General features: G+C 37.4%; 1 protein-coding gene across 2 annotated transcripts; it reads left to right on the top strand.

Moving 5' to 3' along the window:
• Positions 1-4,949: 4,949 nt before the first annotated feature.
• Positions 4,950-10,022, top strand: LOC141720476 (uncharacterized). Of its 2 annotated transcripts, XM_074522907.1 has the most exons (4): positions 4,951-5,573; positions 7,193-7,348; positions 7,503-8,180; positions 8,624-10,022. In XM_074522907.1, exons 1-4 carry the CDS (start codon positions 5,262-5,264, stop codon positions 9,779-9,781), a joined length of 2,304 nt encoding a protein of 767 aa, XP_074379008.1. In that variant the 5' UTR covers positions 4,951-5,261; the 3' UTR covers positions 9,782-10,022. The 2 variants fall into 2 exon arrangements, with proteins under 2 accessions (XP_074379009.1, XP_074379008.1); XM_074522908.1 differs by lacking the exon at positions 7,193-7,348 and having other exon boundaries at positions 4,950-5,573.
• The last annotated feature ends 6,346 nt before the right edge of the window (positions 10,023-16,368 follow it).

Genomic DNA, 16,368 nt, shown 5'->3' with positions numbered 1-16,368 from the left:
ATGGAGCAAAATATTAACTGAAGCACCATTATCCACAAGGACCCTTCTTACCGGGCTGTTCCCTATAATCGGGGTTATGACCAACAGGTCGTCATGGGGAAATTTCACACCCTCCAGATCAGCATCATCAAAAGACATTATTACTCCTGTCCTGGCCCTCTTCGGGGCTTCCCCAACAATATGCATAACTTCTCAAGCATATGCTTTCCTGGAGTTCTTGGATAACCCAGCAGCAGTTGGTCCTCCAAAAATTGTGTTGATCACAGGTCCTCGGGGGCGCGGTCCTCTGAAGATTGTATTTATCACCGGTCCCCTAGGTTGGGGATTTCGCCCCTGATCTTCTTGATCTCTTCTTCGGTCATCAAAGTTTCTTCTCACGTTGTTACCTCTATCCCCTCCTTCTCCAGTGTATTTGTTCAACCTTCCTTTTCGAATGAGGAACTCAATTTCATCTTTTAGTTGTGTACACTCATCGGTGTCATGGCCAACATCTTTGTATAATCTGCAATACTTGCTCTTATCTAGTTTGGCAGGATCAGCCTTCAAAGGCTTAGGCCAACGTATATCTCGATCTTTCTCAATTTCTATTAAGATCTGGCTCCTAGGGGCATTCAGCTTAGCGTATTCGGTGAACTTTTGCCCAGGTCCTCCCTTCTTGGGGGTTGAATCAGAGTTTTGCTCGGTTCTAGGATACTTGTCCTTAGCGATATATTCCAGTTCAGTTTTCCGCTTCTTGCCTCCACTGGGCTCATTACTCACTACAGTCTTCCTCATGCTCTCTTCCACCTTGATATACTTCTCGGCTCTATCTTGGAGCTGCAACATGCTTTCATGGGGCCGTTTCGCTAAAGACATCTTGAAGAATTCATCCCTAGTTCCTTGTTGCAGTGCTATCATGGCTACCTTGTCATCAAGGTCCGGGACTTTCAAAGCCTCCTTTGTGAAACGATTCAGGTATTCTCTCAAGGATTCCTTTGCTCCCTGTACAATGCTCATGAGAGATGCTGAACTTTTCTCATACACTCTCCCGCTGATAAATTTCTTAATAAAAGCCTGACTTAACTCCCTGAATGACCCGATAGAGTTCAGGGGCAAACGACTATACCATCTTTGAGCCATACCCGACAGGGTTTGAGGAAAGGCACGACACTTAATAGCGTCATTCACGGGTTGTAACAACAGTGCATTAGAGAATGTCCTGACATGATTAGCGGGATCTCCCGTGCCATCATAAGCTTTGATAGTGGGCATCTTAAACTTCCTTGAGATATGGGCATTCATTATTTCCTCAGTGAATGGTGGGGTTGGATCATCAGGATCTTCAAGGGGAAGAAGATTTCTTGGATCAGCCCTTGGGACAACAGCCCTTCTTTGTATTGGACCATCCAGGTCTATGATAGGAGGAGGATTCCTCCCCCTAGGAGATACTGGGGGTCTGGTGGTCTGGTGCGCCTCCAAGTCGCGCCTCAGCCTTTGAATCTCAGCCTCATGAGCCCTGATCCTTTCCTGCACTTCTCGGGGATTCGTCCCTTGGGTGCTTTGAGGAAGTTGGCTACCATCAGCCATCGGCTCTTTGCCAGCACGTCTCCTTCTTGGGGCTACTTCATCATCCGAAGATTCGGAGTCTCTCTCAGTGTAAGGACCAGAAAATTTTTGATCCTCAGGGATAAAAGCCAAACCTCTTATGTATGGGGGCGATCGCCCTCGTGCTTCACTCCGTCCAGCATGTCCACTTTCTCCAACCTCGGGGCAAAGGGGCATCCCATAAGGGGGGTAGTAGTTACAACAATTGAATATTCGTACCCAATGGGTCGAGAATTCACAGGTGTATGTAGTTGTTGAACTTGGGGATTCGTACCTTGAATAGCCGAGGGAATCGTCCCTTGTGGCTGAGGTTCAGTTGCCCCTATCTGGGCTTTTCCTTGCGTGGTTGCATAGGTTGAATGAGGAGGTATCTCCACAGTTGACGAAATCACTTGGGTTGTCCCCGTTGGTGTTCCTCCTTCAAGGGCTCTAACTGTTCTCCGTGTTCTCGCCATGGTTGTTGTTGTGCTTTCCTACAGACGGCGCCAAATGTTATGGATTAAAAACTAAGATATATAATTGCTGTATTTATTACAAAGGAACGTGAGCTTCAAGGCTCGATTTGACTGCTCTTGTGTTTCGTGACTCAATCTGCCTTAACAAGATGCCTACGTACCTTGCTGATTGCCAAGGATCAAGTCAAAAAATGTAGTTCTGATTTGTGGGGTGAGGCCCCTTATATAGATGTTGGTAGTCCTTGAATTGGACTTGGTATAGGAGACTTGGTGGTCAAGTCTCTGAATTAGAATAGAATTTGGAGTCCTAGGAAGTAGGAAGCTGATTCCTTATCCTATGAGGTTCCTTGGAGGCCAATCTACAAGGATTTATGTCCTTATTGGGAATCTTTTTCATAGATGATTTTCCCCTTATTAATTAATTACGAAATTAATTAATAATCAGGGTTTTGGGCCTTCTTTGTTCCATCAGGCCTGATCTGGTCCATCAGGCCTGATCAATGTGCTAACCTTTTTGGTTTGAATATCATACATCTTCTTATTGGGCCTAGCAGCCCACATCTTGTATAATCAATATAATATTTAATTACACAATCAAGATTTTTTTATCCCTATCAGTAGAATATCCGTATTTGAATCAATTTAAATATAGAATTTAAAGTAGTTAATTTATCACATTACCTCTATCAAGATCTTTCTCATAAATATCATGTTTATAGATGCAAACATTCACATTGTTCACATTTTCTATATCATTATGCATCCTTTACATCACTATATAATCATCAATTCCAAGTCCTGTGTCTGATACAAAATCAGACCAGCCTTTCCCAAATCTGCAATGGCCTCCAACCCTCTCCACCTCACATTTCCATTCCTTAGTGGTGAACCTCATACTGACAGAGTTTTCATGTTTGAAGTTTTTGTAGAAATTCTCTGTTCCTGACATCATTGTCTGTCATATATGCAAAAATTTGTTCAGGTATCCAACATATACACATTGGTATTAAAGTATGAATGCGACCTGATATGGAAAACAATTGCAAATAAATCTTACCAGATCAATCCCATCACCTTGCAAGTCTGCACTATTTACGCTAATACGGTAAGCTTCAGTTTTGTTCAGGAGAAACCATCATATAACATAGCGACAGATTTCTGAAACCGAATGTTTCCATAGAAAACCATGAATTCTTCGTCTTTCCATTCCGGTTTATTTAACATCCACTCATTTAGTTCTATCGTCGGGTAGTTTATCTCAATTGCCGCTTCCTTATATATCTTGACATTAAAGACCCCATTTCCATGATAATCAAATAAAATAAGATTATATATCGTAATTCCATAAAACTCCATAAAGCGAGCAAGGCCACATATTTGTCCGATTTCTGAATCATATCGAGCACGCCATTTAAGTGTTTTACAATATATCTTCAAGCCAGTTGGAATTCTTCCACCATAAACACTTTTAAAATCCTCTGGCACTCTCTGATCAAGTACCATTAAATCAAATACATTTAAAAATAAACATAAATTTGACACTATATAAATTAACGCTGTAAAATATACACTTACAAAGTGCCTAAAATCAGAGACTTCTACATTTGCTGCCAGAAAGCTACATATACTCTCTTCATTATCTGTACAGTTGGTATTATGTTAATGTACCTAAATAAATGCAGTATATACATTCTAGGTTAAATATTTACCTAAATTGAATTTGACATTTTTCGCTCTAGAACTGAATCCTTTGTTCATCTGTAATTACATAATAAATTTGTTCCAATCAATATAAAGCACGTTATTTTACTTAGATATTACATGTATGAGATACAAATCAAGGATTTTACAAGAACATTACATGTATAGGATACAAGACTTGAGAATTACATGAATTTGAGCAAGTAATGTTCTTAAATTCTATATAACATTAATCGATTAAGTTAAGGTGTGTATACTTTAAAACTCCATCAATCAAGCAATATAATCTCAAGTTCTAACATTGATTCATGGTTCCATTGCATATATATACTGTATGAAAGCAAGATAAACTATAGACAAAGAATCGATCCATACCTCCATTGTAGAGAAAGAGTTTGATTCTACCAAGAGTGTTGTCCCCTTGGTGAAAAAAAGTTACTTTTTGCTTGAAGAAGTTGAGAATCCCAAAGTCACGGTAGTTTTCTTATTTGAGCTTCTTTTAAGACAGGACTTTGATTTTATGTGGGCTTCTTTTAAGGCATGAGTTTAACCTATCCCAAAGTCAACTTATTTGGGTTGTTTGGGTTTTTAAATTCTTTTGATATTTTCTCCTTTTTTATAATTTTTAAAAAAATGATTTTTACAAAATAGTGTTATATATTATGTTTTAATATAAGTGGGTTTTTGTATTATTTTGATTTTAAAATAAAATATTGCAATAAATTGTATGTTATGTAATATTTACTGGATTTTTTAAAAAAGTATTTAATTAAAAAAAATATTTACTCAGTTTTGTTGTACATATTATTAAAATATTGACTACTAAAAACGTAAAAGAGAAATGTTAAAATATGAGTTAAGAGACTTTTAATTGGTTAAAATGTGAGAGAAAGAAAACTAAAATAAAATATTGAGATTAACGTTAAACTATAATATCAATTTTATATTTCAAAATAAACGGAACCTAAATAACTGTAATAAATAAATTAAATAAAAGTAGAAGATAACCGTTTATGTTATAAAAATTACAAATTTCGGGAAAAAAAATTCAAAATTAAAGAATTTGGAGCGCGCATGGCGCGGACAAAAAGTCCTAGTAGAGAAAAAACCCAAAAATCCAGATTAATTGACAGAAAGTGAAACAGAACACAAGTCAAATCTCATGTTTTCAGTTAAACAGGACCTTTATATCGTTCACATCTAGAGACGAGTTCCTCAACAAACAACATTCTTCTTCCCCTAGTCAACTAGTCCCTATCTCACTCTTTCCTGTCTCTACAACATACACACACACACAATATAAACACATAACAACAATTCTTTTTTCTGAAAACAAAACACATAACAACAATTAAAATTACCCTCAGCTCACCTCTCTCTCTCTCTCTCTCTCTCTCTCTCTCTCTCTCTCTCTCTCCCTCCCTCCCTCTCTCCAGCTCATTTCTCTCTCACTCTCTCCGTCTCTCTCTCTCACACACACACACAGTTTTTTATTTTTCAAAAAGCCCTACCAAATTAAAAATGGTGGTGAAGATGATCAAGTGGCGGCCATGGCCGCCGCTCTTGTCGAAGAAAGTGGAGGTGAAAGTGGTAGTGAAGAGGTTAGATGGGTGGTGCTCACAAAATGAGAATATGATTGTGGAGATAAAATGGAAAGGACCCAGAATTGGGTTGACTTCTTTTCGCCGGACGATTAAGAAGAATGTCACTAAACAAGGTTTGGTTCGAAACGGTGTCGTTGAATGGGATGAGAAGTTTTTCAGTGTGTGTACTTTGTCTGGTTATAAACACAACGTGTTTCATCCTTGGGAGGTTACTTTAACAGTTCTTAATGTGAGTATCTTTCTATTTACTATAGTACCCTTCTTTTATATGGTTGTGTACTTGTGTGTGTGTGTCTGTGTGTTTGACCTTTTATCTGTCTTGGATAACTTGGATTATTTTTGGAATTCATGCATTTGTTGGGGGGAATAGAAATCAGAGGAGAGTTTTTGATGGTTTGTTTGGTTTTCTGGAATTAAATTGACTTGACTTGTGTATCATTTTGCCCGTGTTTTGTGGTGTTGAGTTATGTGCTTCATCATCAGATTGATCGATGAATATTTCTGATATGATTGATTTCCTTTGTCACGCTAGGCAGACCATAAAACCATGGTACTCACTGAGTAAATGGATTGTTGGAGTAGTATAATTAACCTTATGATTATCGTGCTCCTATCCGCAGATGCCCCGTTAGAGTTATTATCGTTAGAATCTCATAACACCATTCATCAAGACGGTTAAATTATCATGTAATGAAATCCTTTTTCGTTATTACTGCCTTGGTTGTTGATTCTTTTCCTCTTTCGTAATTACTGCCTTGGTTTTCTTATCCCGGATTGTTGATTGACTTCCTATTATAACGGACATCAGATACTTTTCCCTATTTAATTATTTGGTAATTTTGCTATCTTGATGAAAGGTGTTATGGGGTTCTGCTGGGCTGCATATTGAATCTCGTATGCGGTTCTGTCGGGTTTAGACTGAATCACGTTTGACGAATACTTGATTTGACCCTAGATACTCTGGCATTATACTTGAGTCTTTGTTAGAGTATTACAAAACAGGTAATATAGGCAATTCATTTGGTCTCACATGTCTACAAATGATATTTTGATTACCTATCATTAATTTGTATCCTTTGACACCTTCATACGTTATAGCAGTCATCTTTAATACTAAAACCATTTTGTAGGAGGCTAGTAGCTTGCCGAAGATATTTTGTCGTGACTTTGTTCATGCCATTTTTAGTTAGCAACATAGTCGATGTTTGTTATGTATTATATTGATATATGACTTTTGGCTCTATTATTCAGTGAGGTACTGTTATATACAGGCTCATTGCTAAAAGGGTGAATTCATCACCTAGATAGTGAGTGTTTTTCTAATCCTGGTTTGTTGATTGTCATCCTATTATAATGGACATCAGATTCTTTCCCCCCTATTCGATTACATGGTAATTTTACTGTCATCACGATGGTGTTATGAGGTTCTGATGGGCTGCATATCGAATCTCATTATGCGGTTCTGTCGGTTTTAGACTGAATCACGTTTGTTGAATACTTGATTTAACCCGAGATACTTTGGCATTTCACTTGAGTCTTTGTTAGGATATTACAAAACAGATAATGTAGGCAATTCATTTGGTCTCACGTGTCTACAAATGATTGTTTGATCACCTATCATTAATTTGTATCCTTTGTCACCTTCTTAGGTTATAGCAGTCATCTTAATACTAAAACCATTTTGTAGTAGCTTGCCGAAGAGTTTTTGTCGTGACTTTATTTATGCCATTTTTAGTTAGCAACATGGTTTTATTATGTGGTGAGTAATGTTTGGTTATAACAGACTTAATATTGCTGGTTATAATAATAAGTATAATTGAACTCAATTTATTTTTTAACTTAATCCAGGGTCAGAACCTACAACCAAAGAACAGGGTTCCTCCTGTCGGAACAGCATCCTTAAACCTTGCTGAATTTGCATCTAAAGCTGAAGGGAAAGAATTAGATATAAGTGTCCCTTTGACAGTCTCAGGAAATGCAGCTGAACCTCGTCCTTTACTCTTTGTGAGCATCTTTTCAGAATTCTTCTCGCAGCATTGTTTTAATAATGTTTGCTCTTACTGATCTTGATTTTCTCTATTATTGCAATTTTACAAATTATTGTTCTTTTAGCTAGAAGTAATTAATTCTGAATCTTGACGGAAAAGTTATTGTGCAGATTTCACTCGGCATATTGGAAGTAAGAGCTGCGCAAGAACCAGCAGAGTCTGTGTGGGAGCCTATAGTACGAATTCCTTCTCTACAGCAATCCCGAAATCTTTTATCAGAAAAAGATGAGGTTTCTGCAATTAAAGCTGGTCTCAGAAAGGTAAGGATCTTTACTGGGTATGTATCAACGAGAAAAGCTAAAAAAGCCTGCCGTGAGGATGGTGGAAGTGAAGGCATGTGCTCTTCCAGGAGTGAGGAGGGCGATTATACGTACCCCTTTGATTCAGATTCACTAGAAGAATTTGAGGAAGGAGAATCAGATGAGATGGAGGATTCTGCTATTAGGAATTCGTTTAATTATGGCACTTTGGCTTATGCAAATTTTGCAGGACAGACAATTAACTCGAGCACCAGGAGCAACTGCGAGGATGAGGGCTGGGTTTATTACAGCAATCGCAAATCGGATTTAGCTTGCTCAAACATTAGGGATTATGTTGGATCTGCCTCGGAGACTGTTGTGCACAATTCCAGGCGTAGCATACTTCCTTGGAGGAAGAGAAAGCTTGGTTTTAGGTCTCCTAAAGTCAGAGGTGAACCACTGCTAAAGAAGGATTATGGTGAAGAAGGTGGAGATGACATTGATTTTGATCGAAGGCAACTCAGTTCTGATGAATCTCTCTCTCTTGGGGTGAGGGTTTAAGTCTTCTTTTTTCCCCTCCGAAATATCAAATTTGTTAATAACCCCTAGTAAATTGAAATGCATTAGAAGGGTTTTTGTGTTAAATAGCAAGGGTTCATTGACGAATCGTATTTTGTTTAACAGGCCTGTCTTCCTTAACTATATGACGTTATAATATCAGTGTGATGTGCACCCGTATAGGAGTCAATATGTTTTTTAGGGTTCGATCATGACCTGAAAATTTTTGAAGTTTCATTTCGTCTAAAGAATTGAAATCATTCGGGTCCAAAAACTAATACTAAAGTTAATAATTATTTGATTATCAAAAAAAGTTTATAATCATTTAATGTGCAATAATTTAGATAAAAAAATTCGCTGCGAAATGGATTTCATTTGTGTGTTTTGAAGTGAGATTGGCATGCTACTTTTAACTCGTTGATTATTTATGCCAGGGAAAGACTGATGAGGACTCAAGTGCTCATCGATCATCAGTATCGGAGTTTGGGGAAGACAATTTTGCTATTGGTAGTTGGGAACAGAAGGAAATAACTAGCCGTGATGGACATATGAAGCTTCAAGCACAGGTATTCTTTGCTTCCATTGATCAGAGAAGTGAGAGGGCAGCAGGTGAAAGTGCATGTACAACTCTTGTTGCTGTTATAGCTAATTGGTTTCAGAATAACCAGAATCTGATGCTTATTAAGTCACAGTTTGACACTTTGATCAGAGAAGGTTCGCTAGATTGGAGGAACCTCTGTGAGAACGAGTCATACAGGAAGAAGTTTCCTGATAAACACTTTGACCTGGATACTGTCCTCCAAGCCAATAAAATGTCTCTGGTTGTAGTTTCAGGAAAGTCCTTTATTGGTTTTTTCCATCCTGATGAAATGGAAGGAAAATTTGATTTTCTACATGGTGCCATGTCCTTCGACAGCATGTGGGATGAGATTAGCCATGCAGGTTCAGAATGTTCAGTTCATGGTGAATCGCAAATTTATATCATTAGTTGGAATGACCATTTCTTTGTCCTCAAGGTTGAACCAGAAGCTTACTACATCATCGACACATTAGGAGAAAGACTCTATGAAGGATGCGAGCAAGCTTACATTTTAAAATTTGACAGGAACACGACCATCTACAGGCTGCCTGCTGATGCTACACAATCACTGGAAGAAAAGCCAACTGGTGATAAGCAGATAGTTGTTGCTGAAATAGATTCCAACAATAAGCAAGGTCAACAGGTGAATATCAAAGACAATTCTGTAGATGGGGCAGTAGCTGAGGCCGAGGTATTAGTGAAAAGTGAGAATGAAGAGGTGGTGGTTTGTCAGGGAAAAGAAACTTGCAAGGAGTATATTAAAAGCTTTTTGGCTGCAATTCCCATTAGGGAATTACAGGCAGATATTAAGAAAGGTTTAATGGCGTCAACTCCCCTCCATCACCGCTTACAGATTGAAATTCACTATACGCAGTTACAAATACCCGAATCCCAAAGCTCGGATATAGAACTAGCCATGACTACGACCACAACCAGTAGTTCACCAGTACCTGAAGTTATCAGTAGTTCACCTGTATTTAAAGTTGCAGTAGAAGAGGTATCCGTATATTAACTTACTGTATAGGTGCAAATATGATTAGACTGACATGTTTTTTACATGTGAATGGGTTCAAAAGGACTCCATGCTAGGTTTTTGAGTTTTGTTTGTAGTGGAATATTTTTAAGTTTCCTAATGTTGAGCTGCAACCAAAATATCAGCAACTAGTATTCTGTTCAAGTAGCTGGTTTGGTTGCCCTTCTTTTTGTATCAACTCTGTTGCAAAGGATACTCCGGAAATCAGTGTTACTGTCTACTGTCCCTTGTTTAACTGAAAATATGCTTCACCTTCATGCACCATAATTCTAGTCTGAACTTTTGTGTTTCTTAAGATGTTCTTCTCTCTTAACTTGGGGCTTACAATTGCACCTTAATTATGCCTTAGAATATGATAAGGCACTCTCGTATACATTATCTAGTCCATCAGGGTAGACCAAGTATATTCTGTAATATGTGTATTTCATGGAAGACTGGCTACAGTTGTTGTAATATGATTTGTAGAGGCATAAAGCGGTTTTGGTTGTTATGTTCAACTCGTTGTGTTCAACTCTCCTCGGAGATGAAAGTATATCCTATTATGTTTACTACATAAGGCTATAAATAATTCCCATTGTACTCTACTCGTTTCTTTTAAGACGTGATATGTTACCAGCAGGAGAACAACAAGGTATACTGAAACTTGAGGGTTTGGGATCATGCGTGCTCGTACCTGTAACAAATAAGATGCTCTGTTAACAACTCAGCATCTATCAAACCGAACTAAAGGGCATAATCATGAAAACTGTTGTATATGGGTTGGTTGATTGTTGTTTATATGGCTTATCAGGTTCTTTAGGAAACTTAATAATGCTGATACACCTGGTCTGTTTCAGCCATTCAAAGAAAAGCGAAGAAGATCCAGGCTTGTAGAGGTATAGATGAGTTTGATGCATTAAGCAAAATAGGTGAAGGCACTTGTGGTGTTGTTTAGAAGGCCAAAAACAAAATGACTGAGGAAATTGTTGCGCTGAATGAAGTACAGATGGATAGTGACAGCGAAGAAGGGAATCCTCTAACTTCTTTAATAGAAATAAACATTCTTATTTCTTTTGATCATAGACCTTAAAGAAGTAGTTGTAGGAACTGATGACTGCATTTCTTGGTAAAGGGATATGACCTCAGAGCAGTGATGCACAAAAAGAAACAACCATTCTGTCAAAGCAAAGTCAAGTGCTTTATGCGCCAACCACTGGGGGGAGTAAAATATCTTCATGAATCAGGTTCTACATAGAGATTTGAAGACTTCAAATTTGCTTTTAAATAATCGTGATGAGCTCAGGAAATGTGATTTAGGGATGGCTCGTCGCATGGACGCCCATGTAAACCTTACACAGGCAGATGGTAGTTACTCTTTGGTACAAAGCACCTGAACTTTTATTGGGTGAAAAACAATATTCAGATGCAATCGACATGTGGTCCGTAGGTTGTATCATGGCTGAGCTCCTATGAAACCAACCGTCCTTTCAACTTCCAAGGGATAACCGAGATTGATCTGATTGACAAAATTTTCAGAATCCTTGGCACACCAAATGAGGGTGTTTCCATTACTTCCCTGCAAAGCAAGATGAAGAAGTCATCCAAACAATAGATTCTTACTTCTGACAAAGAAACAATCCAAACTCAGACTATTTTTTCAGATAGTTGTTAAAAGTAGTCATCATCTGTTATGCTCATGTTTAGAGGTAAAAAATCATCTTGATTGAAACAGTTCCAGATAACACTAGCATCAGCTTGTATTTTCCTTGGTTTTCTCCTAATAGTCTTGAAATGAGTTTTGGTTGGAGGCTTAAATGAAAGTAGGTTTGTGATTTTTTTTAGTGTGACTTGGATGGATCTGATTGGTATGTTGAGTAAGGAGTTTGCAGTATGTTTATACAAGAATTTAGGTTTTTAAGGTTGGATTGGTTGAGTGTTTGTTTGGCTTGGCTTGATGGTTTGAGTAGTTTGAATTTGTAAAACTTTGGCTTCCTGGACATTTTGTTTCTTTGACTCCCATTTACCACCTCGTCTACTTTTCTTTCCATCTTCTTTCTTCTCCTCTTTCCCCTTTTTCTTCTCATAAACCTTGCTGCCTGTTGCCTTAGAAGATTGACTTGGATTTGAGCCAAAAGATATGTGTTCATCCTTATTCTGCTCATCATCATCCAAATCATCTTTGGTATTGAATTGTGTATTTTGCAACTTGGTTTAAGCATTCTGTAAATATCTTCCCAATATTTTTATTACTTCCTCATCTTCAGTTGTCTTCCTCCTCTTGGTCTTTAGATCAGTTTCCAATATCATGATCAGTCCGAGATTACCCATAACACAGTGTTTGGGGATTGTGAAGTGTTTTCATTTTCTGGTTTGAAAATGGATGTAGGCCATGTTAGCAAATGAATAGCACACAGAGGGGGGTGAATGTATTTTAGAAGTTTTTAGGCTTTTCTTGAATATTTTTGGTTGAACAAAGTAAATTTAATATTGTAGGAAAGATGTGTTAATGTAGTAAATAAACATGCAGTAAACAAGAACACAATCTTTTCAAAACTCACTTAATTTTTATATTAAAAATCAAGAATGTTTTGCTACAAAATTTCTAGCCTCTTTGTTTAAAGAGCTTAGCTTCTTCTTGAGTGAATTACAAGATTTTCTATCTAGATTGTTACAACTGACTAAAAGATCAGTGTTAACTTTATAATTCAGTTAACTGCTGGTTTACACAGTGTACAATAAGACATGTTATTAGTTTTTCTAAATTATCACTTGTCATTTCTATTTATAGAAAAGTAACTCTTCCATTTCTGGCTTAGCATATCTTTAGCATCCTGTGATTATCTTGATCTTCCTCTGTCAGTTAATCTTCACCATTGATCTTGCACATTTTTCAAGCTTTTTTTTGTAAACTTGTCAATCCAGCTGGTTGGATTGTTTGTTGATTGTTTATCTTGGATATTGAACTGATCTGTGATTTTGTACTTTGAGAATTTCACTCGAGATCTCTAATTAGGCATATAGAGATCTTGACATCTCGATAAGTATAATGACTTATCGAGATCTCTAATGCTCTAGTGAATTTGACTTATAGAGGTCTCTGAGTTCTCGAACGAAACTTTAGCTTGTCGAGATCTCTCAGCATCATGTCTTCACTTTGACTTGTCGACATCTTAGAGTTCTCTAGTGAATTTTAACTTATCGATATCTCTGAGTTCTCTAGTGAACTTTGACTTATCGATAACTCAGAGTTCTCTAATGAATGTAGACTTGTCGATAACTCTGAGTTCTCTAGTGAAGAAATGACTTGTCGATATCTCCAACCTTCATGTCTTCTTGACTTGTCGATATCTCTCTGAGTTCTCTAGTAGCTTTCTTGACTTCTCGATAAGTCATTTGGAGTTCTCGAATGACTTCTCTATAACACTAAATCTGTGACTTGTAGAGATCTTGACTTAGAGTATTTTTAACTAAATAGATTTATTTAACTCCAAGCTTCTTCAAAATTCTTCCGAGGCATGATCACCTTGATCTTCTTCCAGATAGAATCCTTAGGCTTGATACTGTTTCAGGAAAAAGACTCCAGTCTGTATTTTTACAGAATTTAAGTGTTATAAGTACAAAATATAAATTTAGATAACAATATAACTTACTTAGGATTGACAAATTGTCTTAGTCTTGTTAAGGTACATGCATGTTTTGTACAACAATCTCCCCCAATTTGTGAGAAGATTGCTTAACAAAAAATCATGCCTGTTAACAAGACTAACCCCAAGTTTAAAATGATGGAAAATAAAATTATTACAAAAAGCTTGATAAAATTACAATTTTTGTACAACATAAGATTTATAAGGTTCAATGGTTACAAGTATTAGGTAAATACAGTTTTTGTGTCTGCTTCTTTTCTAAGTTGATCCTTTAAGTGGTCAAGAAGTTCAAGTTCTTCTATAATAGGTGTTCCCCTTAGAGCTTCTACAAGATTTTGTCTTGCTACCTTAGGATAACCACTGTCTAGAAATTCTATGCAGAATCTTGAGAATCCACCAGCTTTGATGTTTAGAAATCTTCCATCTTTGAAGATTCTGCTCATTCCTTTTGCTTTCAACTCTTCAGATCTTTTTATGTACATCTCAATCTCATCATCATACCTCCTTCTTCTTTCTTCAGCTTCAGCCTCATTTCTTTTCTTTGTTTCCTCCCTTTCAATCAACCATTCAGCTAGAACTGATCTCCATGCCCTTGTAGCAGTATCTTTGTCCTTTAACAAGCTTATCACCCTCTTAATTTCTGTTGGAGACGAGGAATCCATTAAGTCATTTCCAAGAAAAGTGAATGTCCCATCTTCAAAATAAATTCTAACTTCTCTCAGGGATACAACCCAGACTTTAACAATTTCCTCAGCTAGATGTTGGAAATGGTCTTCATCTGAGGTGCACCAATTTAGAGGTAGAAAGTCAGACTCTTTAAAGCAATTTCAGATGACTCTTTCAGTGACTTCTTCTTTCTTTGTAGACTTGACTTTCTTAGGTTTTCTCCCAACAGATTTGTGTTTGAATTTTAGTGAAGGTTTGGCTAAAGGCAGGGTTGTCATTTTCTTGAGATTATTTTGGATTGAGGTGATTGGAATTTTTAGGAAATAGTTGGCTTTTTGTTTGTACAGAAACTTTGGCTTTGAGGTTTGAGGTGGTTTGATGTTTGAGATAGTTGATGTTTTAGGTTGAGCTGAGGTTTGAGCTAGTTGTGTTTGGATTTTTAGGGTTTGATGTGGTTCTGAGCCATCATGAAGCTTTTTGCTTCTCCTTTCACTTCTTCTCTTCTTTTCTTCATCTTTCTTGTCATCCTCATTCTTCTTCTCTCTACTCTTGCTTCCAGATGGCTTACTGGATTGACTTGGATTTGAACCAGAAGGATTTTGATCATCTTTCTTCTGCTCATCATCATCCAAATCATCCTTGTTGATCTGTGTTTTGGGCAAGTTGGCTTCTGCATTATCCAGATATCTCCTCAATAGCTTTATCATTTCCATATCATCATTGTTCTTATTCTTCTTGGTTTTTAAACCAGTTCCAAGGATCATGATAAGCTTCTTGTTACTCATGACACAATGTTTGGGGATATGAAAATGTTTGAATTGTTTGGTGTTTGGACATATGTATGCTATACCTTTGCTTGGCTATAGATATGCTTCAGAAAAGGAAACCACTTGAGCATCTCTCAATTCAGTTAATAGCATGGTATCTTCATGAGTTATAACTTTAACTTTGTTGATGAAGATATCTAACTCAGATGCCCTCCTTGAGACAAGGTAATTGAGGGACACCTGCATACATCTGTCTGTACCTGAGTCATTTGCATTGATCACTCTTATGAAATTAATTGTCTTGTCCATGGCCTTTTTGTATGTGAAGTGATTGTTGTTGAGAGAAGCTTTTATGGCTTTGAGTAGTTCATCAAACTCTCTGCTAAGACTAGGTCCTTCAGCAGCCCTAATAAGTCTCTCCATGTCAAGATCAACTTCTTTAGATAATTTCTTTTCAGCACCCTGGACTTGTTGATGAGATGACCTTGATTGTGCCAATCTAGCCTCTATCTCCCCCTTAGTCTTGTTGACAGGCATGATGAAGGAGTAGGGATTTCAGGATTTACCTGTTCAGGTAGAGAAGGTAGTGGTATGTTGAGTTTGCCCATGATGGCTCCCAAAGCTATATAATTATGCATTTGAAGATGCTTATGGCAGTCCACCAGGGTTTGGAAATCTGTTTGTTGGCTCTTGACAAGAGATGTCAAGGCCTGAACTTATGCAGTGAGAGAAGAGTTGGAGTCTTGCAATGCTATGACTTGACCTTGTAGAGATTGAATATGAAGATTTGTTGAAGTAGATGCAGGTTGATGGGAGCTTGATGTAGAGAAAGCAGTAGATGACCCCAATGTAGCTTGTACAAATTTCTGAATCTCATCCATGACCAAGGGAGAAGGAGTGTATCTTGCAGTGTGCATCTGATCTAGCTTTAACCTTGTGTCATTAGAGTTAATGATGTGATTTTGAACTTGTTTGTGCAAGGCAACAAAGGAGTCCTTGAGTTGTGTCATGCCTTTATCTACCTCACTGAGATCATATCTGGACATTTGGTCTGAGAAGTGTTTGAATTGATTTTTGATCTCAGTTTGACAGGGAATGATTTCATCCATCTTTTCCCTCACCATCTTCCCGATCCTGTCTTCATGACCATTCAATTTGACTTCAAGAGCTTTACTAAAAAGGTAAAAGCCTTGAGTTGAACTTTATGCACTTCTGTGACTGCATCATATACTTCTTGTGGAGTCAAGGCCTTTGCATTGCTTCCAAGGATAGTCACATACTCTTCCCTGAATCTGAACAAGACTTAATCTATTTCTAACACAAAGTCTTGCGAAATCCATCCATCCATATTACCATCATGTTCTTCATCATTTACAATCTTCTTCTGTTTCTCCACATCTTCATTTTAGGTGAGCATGATGGCCTGATAGTCCTGATTGCTCATATCAGAGGTGAGTAGATATTGAGAGATGTTATCCAAACCTGAGATCTGCTCCACTAAGAGATCATC

This window comes from Apium graveolens, chromosome 4 (assembly GCF_009905375.1).
Source record: "Apium graveolens cultivar Ventura chromosome 4, ASM990537v1, whole genome shotgun sequence".
NCBI lineage: Eukaryota > Viridiplantae > Streptophyta > Magnoliopsida > Apiales > Apiaceae > Apium > Apium graveolens.
Note: the sequence above shows the minus strand (reverse complement) of the source record. Positions and strands in the feature narration are given on the sequence as shown.